Genomic DNA, 19753 nt, shown 5'->3' on the forward strand with positions numbered 1-19753 from the left:
GGGAGAGTTTGGACAGCTTCCTGCTGAGGAATCAGGGAGCAGAGACTATATAGGAAGTGGGGCTGGGATAAACGTCAATGGCCACCATCATTGACTCTCTTCTTTCACAGCTTTGCCACCACCAGGTGGGGACCACATTTAAACAAACACATGTCTGCATGGGGTCATTTTACATTCAAATTGTAACATGTAAATGTGGCAGGAAGATCTTGGCTTCACTGAAAAATACCAGTGAAGTTGGAAACCCATGTAGCAAGATTTTTTTGTTTCATTTTCCTTTCTTTTATTGAAATTAGTTTTTTTTTACCCAATATATTCTGATCATGGTTCCCCTCCCTCAGCTCCTCTGACATTCCCCTTATCGTCTCTCCCATCAGAATCCACACCCCTTCCATCATTCATTAGAATATAAGCAGGCATCTAAAGAATGATAACAAAATAAAACAAAACAAAACAAAACAAAACAAAACCAGAACAGGACAAAACAATGAAACTGTAAGAAAAATAACCCAAGGAAAAGCACATGATACACACATAGGGGCAGAGACACACATATTTGTATGCACAGGAATTCCCTAAAAATCTCTCCCAGTTTTGTATGTGTGCGTATGTATATGTATATATGTGCACATATATACACACATACACACATGCATGTGTGTATGTGTGTGTGTGTGTGTGTGTATTGCTCTGTCAAAACCATATGGGACAAAGCACCTTCAAGAATGTCATTGATTTCTTTTGTGTTGGCCATCTACTGCTGGCCATGGGGCTTAACCTTAAGAGAGTGGCTTGTATCCTCAGTGAGACAATTGGAGATATGGGTCCACTTCTATCAGAGCTGGGACTTGATCTGGTGCAGACCCATGCAGGCCCTGTGTATACTGCCACAGTCTCTGTGAGTTCATGTGTGCCTTGGTCCTGTTGTGTTTAGAAGGCCTTGTTTCCTTGGAGTCTGCCATCCTAACTGGGTCTTACAAGCTTTCCACCTCCTCTTTCAGTGTCTTTCCTGATCCCTAAGGAAGGGATGGTAAAGAATCCCATTTAGGACTGAGTGTTCCAAGGTCTCACCCTCTGCACATTATCCAGCTGCTTCTCTGTTCTTTTTAATCATCAGCTGTAGGAGGAAGTGTAGTACAAAAAAAAAAATGCTAAAAATCCTGGCGCAGGATTTCTTCCCTACCTTAGACCATTTATATTCCCAGATGAAAGACGTACACAACCTTTATATTTTTAAACAGCTTTAGGCAGCACGATTACTGGGCAGCTGCTTACCCTCCATGTTGTGAGAATCTACTTTCCTATTGATAACCCCATGTTATCACTGATTATCTACTATTTTCCATCTAGGTTGCTCTTAACCCAAGAGAACCCACGTTCTCTTGGCCCTTAGCCCATGGTGGTTCCTCTTCTCCCTCCTGCATGCTCCTTTTCTTCTGTGGTAACTTATTCTTTCATTTCCTCCTCTTCATGGTCCCCTCTCCCCAAGCCCTTGAAACTTCAATCCCACCTATGTCTGTTCTGCCCAGCTACTGGCTGGTGGCACCTTTATTCACTAATTAGAATTAACTGGGGGCGGGAGTGGGGGGAAGGGGCCCAGGGGCTGTGTGCAGACTCCAGGTCTTGAGGGCCTGCACTTAGCATTACAATAGACAGTAAAAGACAAAACTTCCACCAGAAGCTTCTTTGATGATGGCTGAGCAAAACCTGATCTATAAATATAGCAGATTGTCATTAAGAGGCATTTATAGCTATATCCCTACAGTAGTATTTGGTATGCACCCCCCCCCCCAGGTCCCTGGCCTATCTGGTCTTCAGTTTTTAGCCACCCAAGCAGTGTTGGGAACATGAAGTGAGCCTTAAATCAGATGTTGGTTGGTTACACTCAGCAGCTTTGTGCCACTGTTATACTAGAGCATCTTGCAGGTTGGTCATTGTTACAGATAGAAGACTTTGTAGCGGGTTGATGTTTACTCTTCTCGTTTGACATCCCACAGAGGGCCTTTGAGTATCATGAACAATAGTGCACAGGGGTAAGGGCTCTAGGTAGGCACTGGCTCCACTTGCTGGTATTCAATGAGTTGTATAGGTGTAGTTTTCAGCAATAGAGCCGTCACATCAGTTTGAGGAGAGCAATTAATAGCCTTGGCAATAGCCTTGGTTGCTTGCAGGTTCCCAAGGGGTATTTCTGGCCAACAACTCCTCGATTAGATGGGACCCATTCTTGGCATTGGAAGCATCATTTGATGATGAGAGATGACCAGATGGGCCTCCATCTTCCACATCATTTGACAATTCCATTCAGATTGACTTCATCCATGTATATATTTTAAGAAGCTTCTATTGTAGTTAACTATACAATCCCTTCCATGGCCCTTAGTTTCAGCCCTCCCTGTATTCCCTCTGTCACCTCCTTCCCTCCCTCTCTCTGTTTGTTCCTCTTGCTTCTGCCCTCCATCTGGAACTATATATTCTATTTCCCCTTCTTAGGGAGATCCGTCTTTCCTCACCTCCATTCCCTTACTCTCTATGTAACCTCTGTAACCTCTGTGGTTATACATATTATAACTTATCAAAGACTTAATAGCTAATACCACATATAATACATACCCTATTTGTCCGAGTCTAGACCTCACACAAGATGATTTTTTTTCTAGGTCCATCCATTTACCTGTCAATTTCACCATTTCATTTTTTAAATGGCTGAGTAATATTGCATTGTGTAAATGTACTACATTATCCATTCACCCATTGATGGACATTTAGGCTGTTTTCAATTTCTATCTATTATGAAGCAGCAATGAACACGATTGAACAAGTGCTCTTACTGCAATGCCTGGCATGTGGATAATTCATTTTTCCATGACCCTTCATTCTTCTACCAAAACCCCAGTAAGCTTGCCATGAGCCAGGGAATTCTATAGCCACCTACATTTCCCTTTGGGAAACCTAAGCTAACTGTGACCATGGGCCCCAGTGTGCTGCCTTATGGTGATGATCTTGCTTCTGGATCTCATTGTGTTTCCTGGTAGGGGAACTGTTGGCCTGTGATGCCCTATGGTGATGATCTTGCTTCTGGATCTCATTGTGTTTCCTGGTAGGGGAACTGTTGGCCTGTGATGTTCTTTGGCTGTAAGAATTAACATGTTGGCAGTTTCTTGATTGTCAGTTCCTGGAATATAGCCAAGAGCTTTCAAATGGGGCAGGAGGGGCAGAACTGGGAGATGCTGTTTACAATCATTGTGGTAGTTCAGGAAGTGAAAACTGCTGAATTTATAGCCAGGCATTGGCGGCACACACCTTCAACCCCAGCACTTGGGAGGCAGAGGCGGGCACATCTCTGTGAGTTCCAGGCCAGTCTGGTCTATATAGTGAGTTCCAGACCGGTCAAGGCTCAAATGAATGAATGAATGAATGAATGAATCTATTCTGAAGGTGACTCCTAGGTGTGAATACCTGGCTTCCTGGTATGGTGGTTTCTCAAGCATTCATGAAACATCAGGGTGAAAGAAGACATAAAAATAAGGGAACCAAGGCAGGAGGCAGAGAGTGACAGACAGTAGTTGGCTAATGACCCAGTCGGCTCAGGGTACCACCACTCTCTAAATAAGATAACCTCAGGATGAGGAAATTCTATCTGAAGGGGACGGATAATAGAATAGTTTCCATCTTGAAAATAATTTTAAGTGTCAAACTAAAAAAATACAGTTTTCACTTGAACCTTCAGTGAGGCCCCCACCCCACTCCAGTCAATTCCATGTTCTTTCTATGGTAGAAAGGCGGGCAGGAACATTTCTATAAGTTCCTTCCTGTACTGTGGCTGAGTAAGCAAAATGCTTAAGCCCTCACAGGTCTTAAAGTGTTGCTCTTCAGAATGAATTACGTACAAGCCAACATATCATAAATGAGACCAAGATGCTTAGTAGATCTATCAAGATAAATTTCCTTTTGGTATGATGGCTTACCATGGGTCTGGGGAGATGGGTCAGCTGGTAACATGTCCACAGGCAGGAGGACCTGAGATTTCTCATTCTTGACACTCATGTAAAAGCCAGGGATAGCAGTGCTGCTCTGTAATGGCAGGGCAGGAGGTGCGGAGCAGAGGACTCCTGGGGCCTGCTGGCCAGGCTAGCCAATCAGTAAAATCCACGTCTGTGAGAGCCCCTGTCTCAAACATAAGGTGGAACATGAGGGAGACATCCAACATTGAGCCCTGGCTTCTACACATACATGTGCATACACAGCAAAATACAGATGTACACGCATGTTTACACACAAACCACCACAGATCACATTTAGAAAAGAGAAATCAGTATTGGGTTTGTTTGCTTCCTTCATTTCTGTGTGTGTGTGTGTGTGTGTGTGTGTGTGTGTGTATGTGTGTGTGTGTGTGTATTCACACCCACCTCCAACCCCCAGACTTTGGTATTGTTCAGATTTGGTACCAGGATATTCTTTGTAGCTGTTCAGTAGCATCTGTGCCTTTTGTCCACTAGATGGAGGCAGCTCCCACTTTACACAACATTCCAAGCTCTCCCGGCACTGTCCCACATCTCTCAGGTGGTCATATCCTTCTTTGAGAACCACTGCTCCCAAATGAGATTCAAAGCACCTTTCTATATAATAGATTCTGCCATTAAGTAGATTGGCCATAAGCTCAGTATTCCTCCAATACTTAGATGGGACCCATTTACCCTTCAGGCTCTCAGGCCCGGCTCCCTTAACTTATGTCTGAATTATTCGCTTAGGCTTCATTCCCAGTTGCGGAATGAGTGGGACCGGATAATTTAGCAGGATGGTAGACCTAAACCTTGAAGACAAGGAAGCTAGAAAGAGGCTTTGCTGAGTCAGACTCGATGCCTTTCAGCCCGCTGCAGAGCGCTGGCTTCTTCCTCTGTGGCCTTGGGGGAGGGGAAGCTCTGCTGCCCCTAAAGTCCATCTGGAGGTAGTTCATGGGAAAACCAGGCAGCAAACGTGGCTGCGGAAGACAGTCAGACAGCACTTTTCGAAGCTGTTGTAAACACCCCGAAACCGGCATCGATACATTATTAGGAATCATTGATAGCAGAAGAAACGAATGTATTTGAAAGAAAATTGTGCTCAGCTAGCCTTGGCTACCTTGATGAGGGATGCCTGATACGTTGGAGACCCCAGGGTTGAGTGAGGGAGACTGAGGGTGGGAAAATGGTTCTGAGTGGAAAGTCCCCTCTTGCAGGTCAGCTCTTTAAGAGGAGGCCTCTGAGCATGTGCAAATGTCATCTCTGTGGCTGGCTCCTGAGCCTGTACTTAATTGTACATCTGTCACCTGGTTCCGTACCACCTCCAGCTGCCAGTTGGCATTTCCCTCCAATGCCAGGATGAAGGTCTCCCCCGGAGTCTGTGCGAGCCACATGCGCAGTATGCTAGGCTTCTTCCTTGATGTCTAGGGGTCCAGCCCTGCTGGATATATCACTGTGACCTCCAGAGTCGAGGGCCAGCAAGACTTTTCTGAACAAGAGATTGATCCACCGAGAGACCTGATGGAATTTTTCTCATGAAGTATTTGTTGAAATAAAGCCTAAAGCTGCAGAGGTCTGTCAATAAATAATTCAAATCTCTTTTGAGGTGGCCATTTACCCACCACAGTTACATTATGGACCCTTGGTTCCTTACCGTGTTTGCTGAATGTATGTTTTTAAGGAGTGTTTTAGCAATTAGGATATTACATGCTATATTTAATTTGGGGAGCAGAGTTAAAAAGGAGGGAGGTTAAAAAAAAATCCCCACAACAGCTTGCTTGTAGCTTGTCATCTCCTCTGCCTGGTCTTTTTTTCCTGCACGTGATATTTGTGAAATTGGATTCGCACGTGTGTGCCCTTTTTCCCCTTGGCAGATGGCTTGAAGAAGCACTTCGCTGGCATGTGATTTTAAAGCCCTCCATGCTTTGTCTCGTCAGCTACAGGTCCCTGAATCACTCAGCCCCTCTTCTGTCGCCGCTGGCCGCTGCAGGTGGTGGCAGGTTTTCTTGTTTTTTCCTTTGTTGACTTTGTAAATAGTAGAAGTCTCCACATAACTTTTTTTTAATTATTATTAAAAATATTCCCTATGGGCTAGATATTTGGCAGTGGAATAAATAGAACCAAGAATAAAAAGATGCTACATTTAAAAGAGGGGGACAGTGGTTCTTAACCTGTGGGTCTCGACCCCTTCGGGGGTCGCATGACCCTTTCACAGGGGTAAAATATCAAATATTTATATCACATCAGATATTTACAGTATGATTCATAACAGTAGCAAAATTACAGTTATGAGGTAGCAACGAAATAATTTTATGGTTGGGGGTCACCACAACCTGAGGAACTGTGTTAAAGGATCAAGGCCTTAGGAAGGTTGAGAACCACTGCTTTAGAGGAAATGTTTTCTGAAAGTCAGGGCCGGGTTAGGTCAGTCTTGACATTTAGGGGAAGGGAGTCTCTGCCTAGGTGACCTGCTTTTGGGGGAACAGAACAGAGTGTGGAAGCTTACACACACACCCCCTGACTATCACCAGGGAGCAAGCTGGTAGTACCTGGTGGGGATATTTAGAAAACCAGCTTCTCTAATTAGCCTGGTTTGGGTTGGAATACGCTTTGCTCTGGGCTGGTAGGAGACAGGAACAAGGGGTAGTAAGAACCAGGGAAGCCCAGCCTTGGCTCTCCAGCGAAAGGCATAGCCCAACAGAAGTGTTCCTGTTTTGGAGAAATACTATGATACATTGGTGGCTTTGAAAATCATGAAATGACAGAGGAATAAAGCCACCCATGAGGCAGGGAAAGGACGTACACATAAATCCAGAGTCCCGGAGGACCAAGGATTGAGCTGGTCTGGAAGTTTTTGAGATTGAGAATGATTTTTCTTCTACTGGGGAGGGACCTGGAGACACAGATTAAAACCCTCCTGGTGCTTCACCAGCTAGAGTTTGGCCGTGTCGGCTCCAGAGAGAGAGACTGCTGTGCTTGCCTCCCCAGATCCATTGACAGGACATAGATACCAATCAGACAAAGCTCCAAGCTGTAATGGAAAAAAGGCCCACTGTGCAGCTAGAGTGGACAGCAGGCGGTAGAGCCATAAGACGGAAGTCACAGGCACACTGGGAGCCACCTCATGGAGCCCTGGGAAAGGATCTGGAACTGCAAACAGAAACGGACTCTGACCTCTTATGTAATGAAAATCTCTGTGAGTTCGAGGCCAGCTTGGTCTACAGAGCTAGTTTTAGGATAGTCAGGGCTACACAAAGGAACCCTGACTCGAAATACAAAATGAAACAGAGAAAATTTCAATTTAAAGAAAGGTGCCTGTTTAAGGCAGAGTGCTGAAGTACTTCAGAATCTAGAACAACACTGTTAGAAAGGGAGACTGTTGAGGAATTGACGGGCTGGGCCGCTCTTCAGGCAGTTAGCAGAGGGACGGTCACTATAGGTACGTTCATTTGATTCAGCGGGATGAATAGAAAATGGCTGATACTTCCAAACATGCTTGAATGTGTATAAGGTAAAGTCTAGTATTGGACTTGTCCTCATTAGCCCTGGAGACTGGAGGACAAGGACATGCCAGCTGCAGACTGGCAAGGGGAGTGAATGCAGTGTCCAGTCCCCATCTGTCAGGACAGTAGGACAGTACTGATGCCCACATGGGACCAGAGAGATGCTACTCTACAGATGCATTCATGGGGCTGGGGAGACGGCTGAATTTGGATCCCAGTACCCATGTAAAAGCCCGGCTACATGGAAAACATCTGTAATCCCAGTGCCCTCTGGGAAAAGTGGGAGATCAGGCAGATCCTCAGAGCTCAGGGGCCAGGTAGACTGGTTAACCTCTGGCGTCTGTGAGAAGCATCATCTCAAAAGTAAGGTGGCCAGGCGTGTCGGTGCACACATTTAACCTCAGCGCTGGAGAGGCAGAGCAAGGTCCTAGCCGGTTAGGGCTACATTGTGAGATGCTGTCTCAAACGTAAATAAGAACGTGGAGAGTCATGGAGGAAGATACCCGACACTGACCTTTGGCTTCTGTTTACACCCACATGCACAAATGCGTTTCTGAGTTTACAAGAATTTTACCGGAAGCAAACCCCTATGTAGCCCTCACATAGAAACTAAACTTCTAGATGATAAGGTGCAGAGGTGGGAAAACGAGGGGATTTCGTGGTATAACTGCATCTTCCAGAGGCGAGAACCCCTCTGGTTAAGACTCTGTGATGGTATCAAGGAAGAATACACGAAACACATGCACTATAGTGAAAAATCCTGCAATCTGAAACTAAAAATAATCAGCACAAACAAAACAAAACAAAACAAAGCAGGTATAATAAACGACCTCTGACAAGGACAGGCTGAAAGTGCTCTGCAGAGGGAAAAGGGAGACTTCATTCTTGACATAAAAGAATGTGAAATGCCGCTTTCACGGGGGATTGTTGAAATCACAGGACTCTTGAAACGCATGTGTCATGTGAGGGCAGCAGGGAGGAAGTCACCACCAGAAGCTTAACCATGAGAGTGAACAGAGGAACAGATCAGGACAGGAGTTCGAGTGTGTAGTAAGCACAGTGATATGGGCAAGCACTTCCATCAAACTGGGCAACAGGGCTGGACTCTGATTGGGGACTCTGATTGGAGAAGGAATGGGACAGTTTAGGGTTTTCAAAAAAAGCCTAAGATCAAATTACAAAAGGCAGGAATTAGATGGTTGGAAATGGATGGAAGAGTACTGGAAAAAGCAGTAACATAAAGTAAAACTAAAGATGGCCAGGCACGGTGGGGCACACCTGGAGTCCCAGCTAGTCAGTAGGTTGAGGCAGGATTGCTTGAGCTTGTAAGTTTGAGCCCAGCCTGAACCACATGTTGAGACTCTAAGAAATACAAAATACTATAAAAGCATCGAGGAATGGTATATAATGATCGAGAATGCCTAGTTTCCAAAGGACGTGACAGTGGAAAGCTCGTGAAGTAAAAGCTAATTCAGATTCAGGACACAGACCATTCTTTGAGCCTGCTGAGGCACTCTGTGGGGAAAGATGCTGGTTTTGAATCCTGACTACTTGAGTTCAATCCTCAGGACTCGCAGGGTGGCCATAGGGAACTGACTCTGCTAAACTGTTCTCTGACCTCCATGCTTGCACTGTGGCACATCTCGTGCCCCTAAGTCAATAAATGTAAAACTACAAGAATACGCTTTCATAGTCCGGGTGAGCCAGTCCACACGAAAATAAGCCCACAGAACCTTGACTTCAGAAGTAAGCTTTTACATTCTGCAAATGGATACAAATCTCTTTACCTCTTTGTCTCTATGAACTTTCTTGTGTCCTGGGTCAGAAAGCAAACCTTCCTGTACTTTTAAACATGGTGACCTCCCTGAGTCACTATTTGCCTGTGATACCGTATAAGTTGGACAGATGTTGAGAATGCTTGGCATTCGAGAATAAGAACCCCAAGGGCTGGAGAAACAGCTCAACAGTTAAGAGCACTGGCTGCTCTTGCGGAGGACGTGGGTTTGGTCTCCAGTACTCACGGGACAGTCCACCCAACAACTGCCTGACAGTTCAGTTCCCCGGGGGTGTGGGGGGGTGGGGGCGGGTACCAGACATGCACGTGTGAAATACTTATACACATACAAACAATAAAAATAAATCCCCAAAGAAAAAATATCCTAAATAAGAAGCCAAAATTACTTTGAAAATCACTAATATATGCTACACCTAGGCAGGCAAACCTTACTTTCCCGTACTTTGTACATGTTGAGAATTTTGAAAACTGAGGCTTGGGACTACCCTGCGTGGAGCCCTTCATGCAGGCTTTCCTTAGCAGCTCCTGATAGCTTTGTGTGGCCCTGTGCCATCCGAATCTATTTTGGATTTTTAGCATGTGGTAGATTATTATAGCCATCATGGAGATCTGTGATCTCTGATCTTACTGTTGTGACTGGTTGGAGGGTACACCCATGTGAGGCACTGAATTGGTAAATGTGGATGTTCTGATTGCTCTATGGATTGGTCAGTAGTATCCTTCACCACTCCTCCTCTAGCTTTTATCCCCTGAGATACAGGTAAGAGGGCCAGTTGATAAAATGTCCCAGGGACAAAAGAGTCACATGTCTGTCACTTTAGATCAAAGCTAGAATAGGTTCAGCCCAGGGTAGGAAGAGATATCAAGAACAGAGACAGGCCGGAAGCCAGGCCTTGTAATCAGTCAAGCTGTGAACACTAGGGAAAGGCTCTTGGGGGTTGGGGTTGGGGTGGGGAAACTACTCTTATAAGCACAGGCAATGAGACATTTCAATATAGAGAATGCGCCAATGGTTGGGTAGATGACCAAGGCAGCCACAGCATTCACTGAATGGAAGTCCTGACTCTCCACAGTTCTGCAAGCAAGCTACAGGAAAAAAAATGGCAGTCTGCAGGGAGGTTTGTAGCCTTTAAGGAAAGAATCCAGTCCAGAGCGTCACGCTGGAGATGAAGCAGAGGGTCCTGATGCAGGAGAGCCAGCCCAGTCACTGGCAGTGTGATCGCAGATGAAATAATCTGCTCTCAGAAGCCATGGTGGATTCTGTGGCTATAGAGAGACGTCAATGCTAAGCTGCCAAAGACAGCTCGCCTTAGGTAAGGGCTAATGTAGCTGCTGGCTATATGTGAAGAGCTAGTTTACCATTCTAAAAATCCAGGGCCCCCAGGGATTATCTTAAATCCGCTCTGCACTCCGAGGCTTGGGTGACAGCACATCCATTTACGACATGATTTACTGAAGCATTTAAGCCCCGCCATTGAGACCTCAAAAGAAAAATTCTCGTCTCCGGTATCACTGCCTATTGATGGTGCGCTGGTCACCCAGGGGCCTCGTGGAGATGGATGGCAAGATTCATGTTTTCGTGCCTGCAGATGCAAGATGCTTTCTGCTGCCCACATATCAAGGGGTAATTCTGACTTCTGAGGCTTATTATTTAGGAAATGCATTTCCTAGAGCTGTGGCTGCCGGAGTTATTCTTCCCATGGAGAACTTTCTGGGAAGGATTTGCTCTTCTAGAAGCCATTTAGAACATCAGTGATTCTTGAGAGGTCAAAAAAGCAGCCTGTAATAAGCCAATGCCCATTCACGTGGATGGCCCATGGAAGTAACTGTAGATGGGCCATAAGACCTGACTCAGCAAAATGCTACAGCAGCAGTTCTCAACCTTCCTGATGCTGTGGCCCTTTAATCCAGTTTCTCATGGTGTGGTTGACCCCCCCCCCCCAGCCATAAACTTATTTTTGTTGCCACTTCATAACAATTTTGCTACTGTTGTGAATAGTAATGTAAATATCTTTGTGAAAGGGTTGTTTGACTCCGCCCTCCAAAGGGGTCACAACTCACAGGTTGAGAAACACTGCACCACAATCATATGGTAGCACTACTCTGGAGGAGTTGTGTATGGATGAGCCAAGAGCGAGGGCCTCTGGAGAAGATGCTGCGTACATCCGTGAGACAGCAGCAAGCATATAGAACTGCAGTTAGTGAAGCAGCGGCTGGGGGTGATTGGGAGAGACTCCAGCTTTATGGAAGTTATACAATGTGTCAGCAGCACCTGGTCCTCATCCACTTCGCACTTGTCGCTAACCACAGAAGTGTAACATAAGACAATTAAAATTGTGCATGTGTTGATGTGCGTGTGAGATCAGGTGCTAGAAGATTGTGTTGGATCCCCTAGAGCGGAGTTACGGGTGGCTGTGAGTTGCCTGATATGGATGTTTGCAACTGAACTCTGGTCTCTGCGGGATCAGCAGGAACTCTTAATGCCTGGGCCATCTCTCCAGCTCCCACCTTGGTTTTTTGAGACAGCGTCTCTCACTGGCATAGAGCTTATTAATTAGGGTAGGCTAGCTGGCCGCTGGTCTTTGCCTCCTGGAGCCGATATTAAGTTTGTATCACTCTGTTCAGGGTTTTTAACATGGGTTCTAAGGATCATCTTCATGCTTACAACCTAAGCTCTTATGGACCAAGCATCTCCCCAGCTTTACTCTGCCCTTTAAGCCCCTTGAATGATATTAGTTGTCTATCACCGCCCCCCTCCCCTAACCCCTGGCCTCACCTTGTGCCACCCTTTCTTCCCTGTGAACATACACCTGCATAGACACCCATGAACGTAGGTAAAAGGCAGAAGTTGATCTGACCTAGTGATGAGCAGATTCAACTCAGAAAGGCACATGATGCTCTTCTGTTTCAGGTTTCATAGTAAAGCCACATTTGGAAGACCAAGGGTTGTAGCAGCTGCTAGCTTTTGCGGTAGGCAATGGTGGTAAAGCAGAGGCCAGGGAGTCCAGAGGAAAGACTCCAGTTTGGAAGGAAGTTCTACTATGTAGCAAAAGTCACCTTTGCTTAAATTAGACCCTGGCCTCCAGGAGCACCCCAGTTGCAAAACCTCCGCCCTCCATTCTTAAAGGCACTCATGGGAGACACAAGGTGTGTCTCCTATACTGGCTTGGAAGAAGTCACTCACAAGGTTGTTCTCCCCACCCCCAACCCCCAGGAGAGTGAAGAAGAACTCTATTCCTCCTGTCGCCAACTGCGGAGGCGGCAGGAAGAGATCAACAACCAGCTCTACCTGTATGAGACACACCAGAACCTTCGAGGAGCCAACCGTGATGCCCTTGTGAAGGAGTTCAACGTTAACGAGAATCAGCTGCAGCTGTACCAGGAGAAGTGCAACCGGAGGTAGGTGTAACCATAACCACCCAACCTCCTCCATGCCCCCTCCAAGCCCCAGAGTCCTGGAGCTTCTTGGAGTGACCTAGAAGCTGCCTAACACCTCAAGCATCTGCTGTTTCACTCACATAGAACTGTTTTCTCCATGGACATTTTGGTCTAATAATGAGGATAAATGGTGAGCACCAATTGTTCCCGGTGGTTGTGCTGGGGATCAAACCTGGAGCCTCGTGCATGGCGAGGCAAGCACTCTCCTATTGAGCTACTCTGACTACAAACTTTGAAATTGTTCTCATTGAGTGGTCAGCTGTAGGCTAAGTGATTCAGATCTGACATGAATTCTCCCCAGGGGAAGCTTCTGGTTATCCCCCAGACATGAGGTGGGTGGGAGAGGTAGCCAGTGATGCCTCATGTTCCCGACCAAGCTTCCAATGAACTAACCTTCAAAGAGCACTGTGTAAGCTCCGCCCACCAGGTGTGTTCTCATTGGGTCCTTAGAAGAGCCGCCATTGCCTTGTTTACCAAGGGGGAGTAGGCATTCCCCAGAGCCTCCTCCGCTCAGCCACAAGAGACCTTCGAGGTAGGGTGGGAGTTACCCACTGATGAGACTCAATCTCCTTTATTTCAGGCTGAGAGAGAAGAGAGTGAGCAACAGCAGGTTCTACTCCTAGAAGCCGTATGTATGAGCACGCATGCGTATGGTGTTCACGAGTGCATCTGGGTATGAGAGAGCTTTATAATCAGCCCCCAGGAAGAGATTGATCTGTGACAGTCATTGTCCTCTCTGCAAGCTACGCATCATAGAGATGACAGTTCTGAAGATGCCCCTTGTGGGCAGGAGAAGTTGAGACCTTCCTGCTATTTTAACACCTTGGACAACTTTCTTAACTTATACTACTCCTGATAGAGGATCCCCAAACTGTGTGCTTCATGTTTTGTCCTTCCCTGTTCTCAGCCTCATTGAATAAAGACAACAGTTTCATGCTGTTAAGCGTTCTATACCCGATCTGTACTATAAACAGGAGTTCCTCTGAGGTGAACAAGATTCTGCTGATGACCCAGGTAACTGATTTCCACGGAAAGTGAGCTGAAACATGGGGAACTAATTCATTAGATTCCAAAAAGAATTTCGGCTAAGAGGCAAATGATTCTACACTTAAGGCCACTGTATCCCACAGGACCCCAAAGGCTGGTCAGGGGCTCACCTCAATGTGTGTTAACTACCACTGGCATAGCAGTTGGCTAGACAGATCTGCATGGAATCTGAAGAAATGGTGGATGGAGTCTGCCCTTAGGACATTTTTTTGTCTCACAGCTAGTGTTATTGGGGTGTTAGGGTGCTAGCTTCTTACATGTCCTTGTTGTGCCTGCCCCAACTCATCACATCCAGGGTCCTCTTGAGTCTGGTAGGAGGCTGCTGCCAAGGTCCTGGAGCCATAGCCAACAGCATCATTGCTGGTTAAAACAGGAAACTGAAAGGTAGGTTTACAGGAAAATTTCTCTGGGTTATCGAACATTCGGGTGCATCAAGTTATGCTCTGATGGAATTGATGTTAGAATGTTTCAGGAATCCTGTGTCTATTCCAGGGAAGCAGGCATACCTACTTAGTCCACAGTTACCTGTGAGACATCATTCAACACACTTCAGGATTTAACAAGGTGTGCCAGTGTGTACATGTGGGAGTGTGTGTGTGTATGTGTGTGTGTGTGTTTGTGGCAGTGCTGGGGACTGAACTCAGGCCCTTGTGCTACCACTGAGCTAAGTCTCCATCTTTATAAAACTCTTAAAGGAGAAGACAGACAAACAGTAAACTTACAGCCTTCTCAGTGAGTGAAGAATTGACTTAGGAAAGCAGGTGTAGCTATGAACAGCTGAGAACTGGTTGTGGGTGGAGGAGGAGCCAACAGTAAGAGTGGAACTGTGGCAGAGTGGAACCTGGGGTCAGAAACCCTCTGGGGCCTCTCCCCTCTGAGTAATATCCAAAATGGCAGGCTTAATGTATGTGTTGCTGGAGAAAAGATTAAAAACTAGCTCTCCCTGACCAAAGGATCCTGTCCCCTCATTTTCCAAAAGTTTCCTGAGCACCGAGCAACCTCCAAGCTAACTGACCTTGGAAGAAAGCCATTTGTTACTGGGTTCAGGGGCCACATCCACCATGAGCCCCTGAAGACCTAGGAGGAGTGTTATCTTGTAGCTCCTCTGATCACAACTTTGTATTTCATTTGGTAATTGACAAGGAAGGAAAGGAGTCCTCCTTTAGCCAAGTAGAAGGCAATGGGGATGACTTGGGTGAAAGGCTGGGTGAAGGATGCAGGGAAGGACACAACAGGCTCCATAGCAGCTTCCCACTGGCTGGGACCAGGTAATGGCCCCTTCTTATTGTATCCTCACCTGTGCACAGCAGAACTTGGACTGCCGCCATCCTCCCATCCATCCTTGCTCTGTTTTAAAGTCCAATTGCTAAGTCTGGAGTCTTCATTGCTTAAAATGGGTATCTTTGCTACTGTATCAAAGAAAGTGAGAAATGGCCAGTAGGAGGCAGCAAGAAGCATCCCTCTTACAGTGAGGTGTGAAGGCTAATGAGACACACACTGCAGGGCAGCTGTACCAGTGAGCTAGGAAGAACATTCTCCTCCTGTCCATCACTAGAGGGCACTCGTGAGGTTCTTTTGTCCTGAGCTTGATTGGGTCCTGCACTGATTTGGTTCTTGGTGGTTGATGCCAAGGTCCTAGTTGGTTCTCTTACAGAAGGATCCCTTGAGCCTGTCCTGATGCCATGTGTCCTTGTCTGGACATCGTGTGTGATAGCAGCAGCACCGGTGACCACAACCATGGACAGTGTCATGTAGAGAGGATAGAGCCAGGCTGACTCCATGACAGGCCCCAAGCTGGCAGTTTGGGAGACGAGTCCTTTGTTTCTGTTTCCCATAATTGAAAAAGTCCAAAACAAGTCAATTCCAGGGAAAGCTACCCTCCATGGGCAGCCAATCAGAAGCTGCCCCAGCACTTAGTTTGAGTCAAGTATAGTTAATCAGTAAAAGTCCTGCAGATTCCCCAGAGCCTTAACCAATCACAAGGCATCCATACCCCTGGAGCTAGAGCCAACCCACCAAGGGAAAGAAAGGTAAAAGTCATCCACTCCTACCCTGCAAAGTCCACGCCTCTGTCTTCCATTCCAATCCATGGTGGATCCTTGCATGCAAGTTCTCTGAAGAATAGATGCTTTTTGCCATCGCATACTATTTGAGTCTGGGGTATCATTCTTCACCAATCGACCCTTACAGTGTCACATTGGTTTGCTCACCATCCTTTGGGACGTTGGTTATGACATGAGAAAATACAAAGCTGAGGTGGCAAAGGTCACTGGGCATGGGAAACTTCAGTAGACAAAGTTAGACAGTTTGTGTGCTTTAAGGCTTAGGAATGCAGTAATTAAACGAGATGTAGAGGCCTGCATTTCCTAAGGTGACCCCAGGATCCTCTAGCCTAGCATGGTACATGCATCCAGTCTACTGTAGAAAATGTTTGAGAGCAATTAAAAAATCCTTTTAAAAGATTTTATTTTTAGGTGTGTGCACATGGATGCAGTACCCACAGGGGACAGCAGAGGGTGTTGGATTTCTTGGAATTGGAGTTAGAGGTGGTTGTAAACACACAATGTGGATACAAGAAACTAAACCAGGTCCTCTGTAAGACCAGCTGGTCTTGACTTCCAAGCCGTCTCTCCAGCCCCACCCCCAAACATGCTGCTCCTTTTAACAAAACTGCACAACAAAATCTAGTCATTTATATGCTTCCTGATCAAGTTACAACCTAAGTAAAAGTCACTAGGGCCAGGGATCTTCTTCCTGTTGTTCCCTTTCTTTCCTGAGACTCCTCTAAGCAGAGGATGAGTTCTCACCTTAGGAAAGCTCAGACAATAGCACACACGCCCTTTCACATCCAAGCCCCAAAATGGTGGTTCCTGGCCTTGGCTTTTGCGAATAGGCTGAACACCTGGTGGATTTCTGACTTCAAACACTGAGAATTTCATAAATGAGTCACACAGATGTTTTAACATGTGCCTATGAAGAAGAGCCCAGCAATGCTGCTATCCTGGAGTGCCTCAGCTCTGTCTCCTAACCCATGTGAGCAGGGCTCACTGCCACCCCTCCCCACAAGAAACGTAAAAGGGAGAACAGAATAGTGGCCCCACTACGTTGGTTCCTTTCCACAATGGTAGTGCTGACCCAAAGCCAGGGGGTATGAGTCACTGGGAGGAAGCGCCATTGTCTCATGCTTCCAAAGTATCTTCTTACTGTGTTTAATGATTCATGTGTTACCACTTGTATCTTGTAAGTTTTTATTGATCAAGCTCTATTATTAAATGATTTTAAAGCCTTAGAAAGCCTCGTGATCAGTGGATAGATAATATGTAAATTTTGTTTAATAGGTACAGTTAAGTGGCGTGAAAGCCCAGAGTAATTGGACCTCAGATGTGGTGGTGGTAGAAATGAGATGAAAATAAAAAATTCCAGGAGCATCAGGGAAGACAGGAAAACTTCCTACTGAAAGTTACCTCCTCTGAGCTGGTTTTGAAGGGAGGGTGTTGTCTGTCAATCAGAGCATCCTGAGGATGTCTGAAAAGGAATGTTGCTCTTATGTGAAGATGAAGTGTCTACATTGTATCAATTTTGCAGGTGTGTAAGAGGAAAAATTTAGATGTTGATTTAGGAATGTTCGCAGGGCACACACAGTAAGAACCATGTCAGAGGTAGCTGAGAGGCAGCACCGTAAGACTGCTGATCTTGGGCCCTTAAGTTCTATTTTGAATTACACTAAGCAGCCAGAATGGCTACAAGGAGCCCCAATCTTTTCAATTGTAACAAAAATGCATACTACCCTGTACATGGGTGACACCAAACTTGGAGATAACCCCAAAGCTGTAGCCATATAAGTGAGTATTCCAGAAAGCTGTTGGATGACAAAGTTGGCATTTAGAAGTCACCCAGTGATGCGACTTGGGTCTTATTTAAATATTTTAAAGGGATTTTAATTTGGTTTTTAAACTAGGTAGATTTGTGCCCTGAGTGTGAGTTTGTACATGTGAGTGCAGTGTCTGAGGTGGCCAGAAGAGGGAATCAGAACCCCTGGAGCCAGAGGACAGGCAATAGTGAGCCTCCTGATGCGGGTGCTGGGAAACAAACTCAGGTCCTCTGTAAGAACAGGAAGTACTACTAACCACTGACATCTATCGAGTCCTTGTCTTGGGTTTTTAAGTGTCAAAACATCAAACACCTCCTTCAAGAGTCAAAGCCCATAGTAATTGTATCCCTCAGAAATACCCACATTTTCACCACCCCTCGCGCACACGCACGCTCCTTCTCTGTCCTCGCGCCCCTTTCCTACACTTTCCTCCTCTCCCGGGTTGAGGCAGCCGCTCTCCGCGCGGTGCATTCTGGGCAACGAGGCCGTGACTGGGCAGAGGCTGCCAGAGAGGAGTTGACTCACCAGCTGCCGCCAGCGAGGCCCGCCCACCCGTTCATCTGGCCCTCTGCCCTGTTCACCATGCAGCCTGCTTCTGCAAAGTGGTACGATCGAAGGGACTATGTATTCATTGAATTTTGTGAAGACAGTAAAGATGTTAATGTAAACTTTGAAAAATCCAAACTTACTTTCAGTTGTCTTGGAGGAAGTGATATTTTTAAGCATTTAAATGAAATTGATCTTTTTCATTGTACTGATCCAAATGATTCCAAGTATAAAAGAACAGACAGATCAATTTTGTTGTTTGCGAAAAGGAGAATCCGGCCAGTCGTGGCCTAAGTTAACAAAGGAAAGAGCAAAGCTTAATTGGCTTAGTGTGGACTTCAATAATTGGAAAGACTGGGAGGATGATTCGGATGAAGACATGTCTAATTTTGACCGTTTCTCTGAGATGATGGATCACATGGGTGGTGATGAGGATGTAGATTTACCAGAAGTAGATGGAGCAGATGATGATTCACAAGACAGTGTTGATGAAAAAAATGCCAGATCTGGAGTAAGGAGTGTTGTCATCGCCTGGATTTTGAGAAAGGAAAAATAACTTCTGCAAGATTTCATAATTGAGAAAATCCCTGAGTTTGATAGCTCTAAAGGCAGATGTGCTGTACTTGCCTCCTTTAACCCATTTGTCAACCTTTTTTTTTTTTTTTAAAGGCTTCACTAAGGGTTGATTATGTACCATTGTATGGGGCAATTTAAGTCAGCTAAGGCAATATCCTTAGTATGGACATTTCCCAGGATTCTATGAAGCAGTTGAGATCCTAGGCAACTGCCACAGCAGCCCTGATGAATAATTGCATTTCATCTAAGTCTTCTTCCATCATAATAGTTACTTACACATTAGGAAAGCTCTCAGCTTAGGGAAAGATAAAGGTTGTAGATCCTAGACCATGGACTTAAAGGAGGCGGAAACAAATTGGCTAATATCTTAAACTGATACCCTGCCATTCTTCCAGGATACCTTTCAGAATTATTCCACTAAAGTTTATTTATTTATTTTTTTAAAAAATGTACTTTACATCATTGTATGTGATCATTTGTCGGTGTTCAGGTGTATTTTAGCTAAAACTAGTGGATGCCCTAACTTAGATGGTTTTTGAAGCCTATATACATTTGGTATTGTTTGGCCCTTAAGCTTTTACATCTCTTAGCATGGAGGACAAAGAAGGCTGTACATTGCTGCTTGAGAGTATGTACATTGTAGGCCAGGTTTGTATTTGTATTTTCCACTCAGTATGGCAAATGAGTGGAAAAGGTTAATACACTATTGGATTTTTTTTTTTTATTTCCTGTTTTGATTTCAGCTTATGCCCTGGCTGGAAAACCTCAATTTATGTTCATGACAGTGGGGATTTTTTTTTAAATGTCTACATTCTTTCTAATAAACTGTTGGAAGATTAAAAAAAAAAGAAAGAAATACCCACATTGCTGATTTCAGCAGGCTTGACAAAGCTGCCCGTGCAAACTAGTGTCTCATTATTAAAACTTAATTTTACATGAAAATTATGTGCTTGTGCATACACAGAGAAATACATGAGTG

At 45.5% G+C, this 19753-nt stretch overlaps 1 protein-coding gene and 1 pseudogene across 3 annotated transcripts in view; both read left to right on the plus strand.

Moving 5' to 3' along the window:
• Plcg2 (phospholipase C gamma 2) overlaps window positions 1-13673 on the plus strand; it is a 149931-nt gene extending 136258 nt beyond the window's left edge. For 2 of the 3 annotated variants that reach the window (XM_031341530.1, XM_031341532.1), the window contains 2 exons: window positions 12511-12695; window positions 13315-13673. In XM_031341530.1, coding sequence (XP_031197390.1) covers window positions 12511-12695; window positions 13315-13357 — 228 coding nt within the window. In that variant the 3' untranslated portion in view covers window positions 13358-13673. The remainder of the gene's footprint in view (window positions 1-12510; window positions 12696-13314) is intronic. The other variant, XM_031341531.1, reaches the window with a different exon arrangement.
• A 122-nt stretch (window positions 13674-13795) lies between these two features.
• Window positions 13796-19204, plus strand: LOC116070253 (annotated as a pseudogene).
• The last annotated feature ends 549 nt before the right edge of the window (window positions 19205-19753 follow it).

The sequence above is a fragment of the Mastomys coucha genome, unplaced genomic scaffold (genome assembly GCF_008632895.1).
Source record: "Mastomys coucha isolate ucsf_1 unplaced genomic scaffold, UCSF_Mcou_1 pScaffold22, whole genome shotgun sequence".
NCBI lineage: Eukaryota > Metazoa > Chordata > Mammalia > Rodentia > Muridae > Mastomys > Mastomys coucha.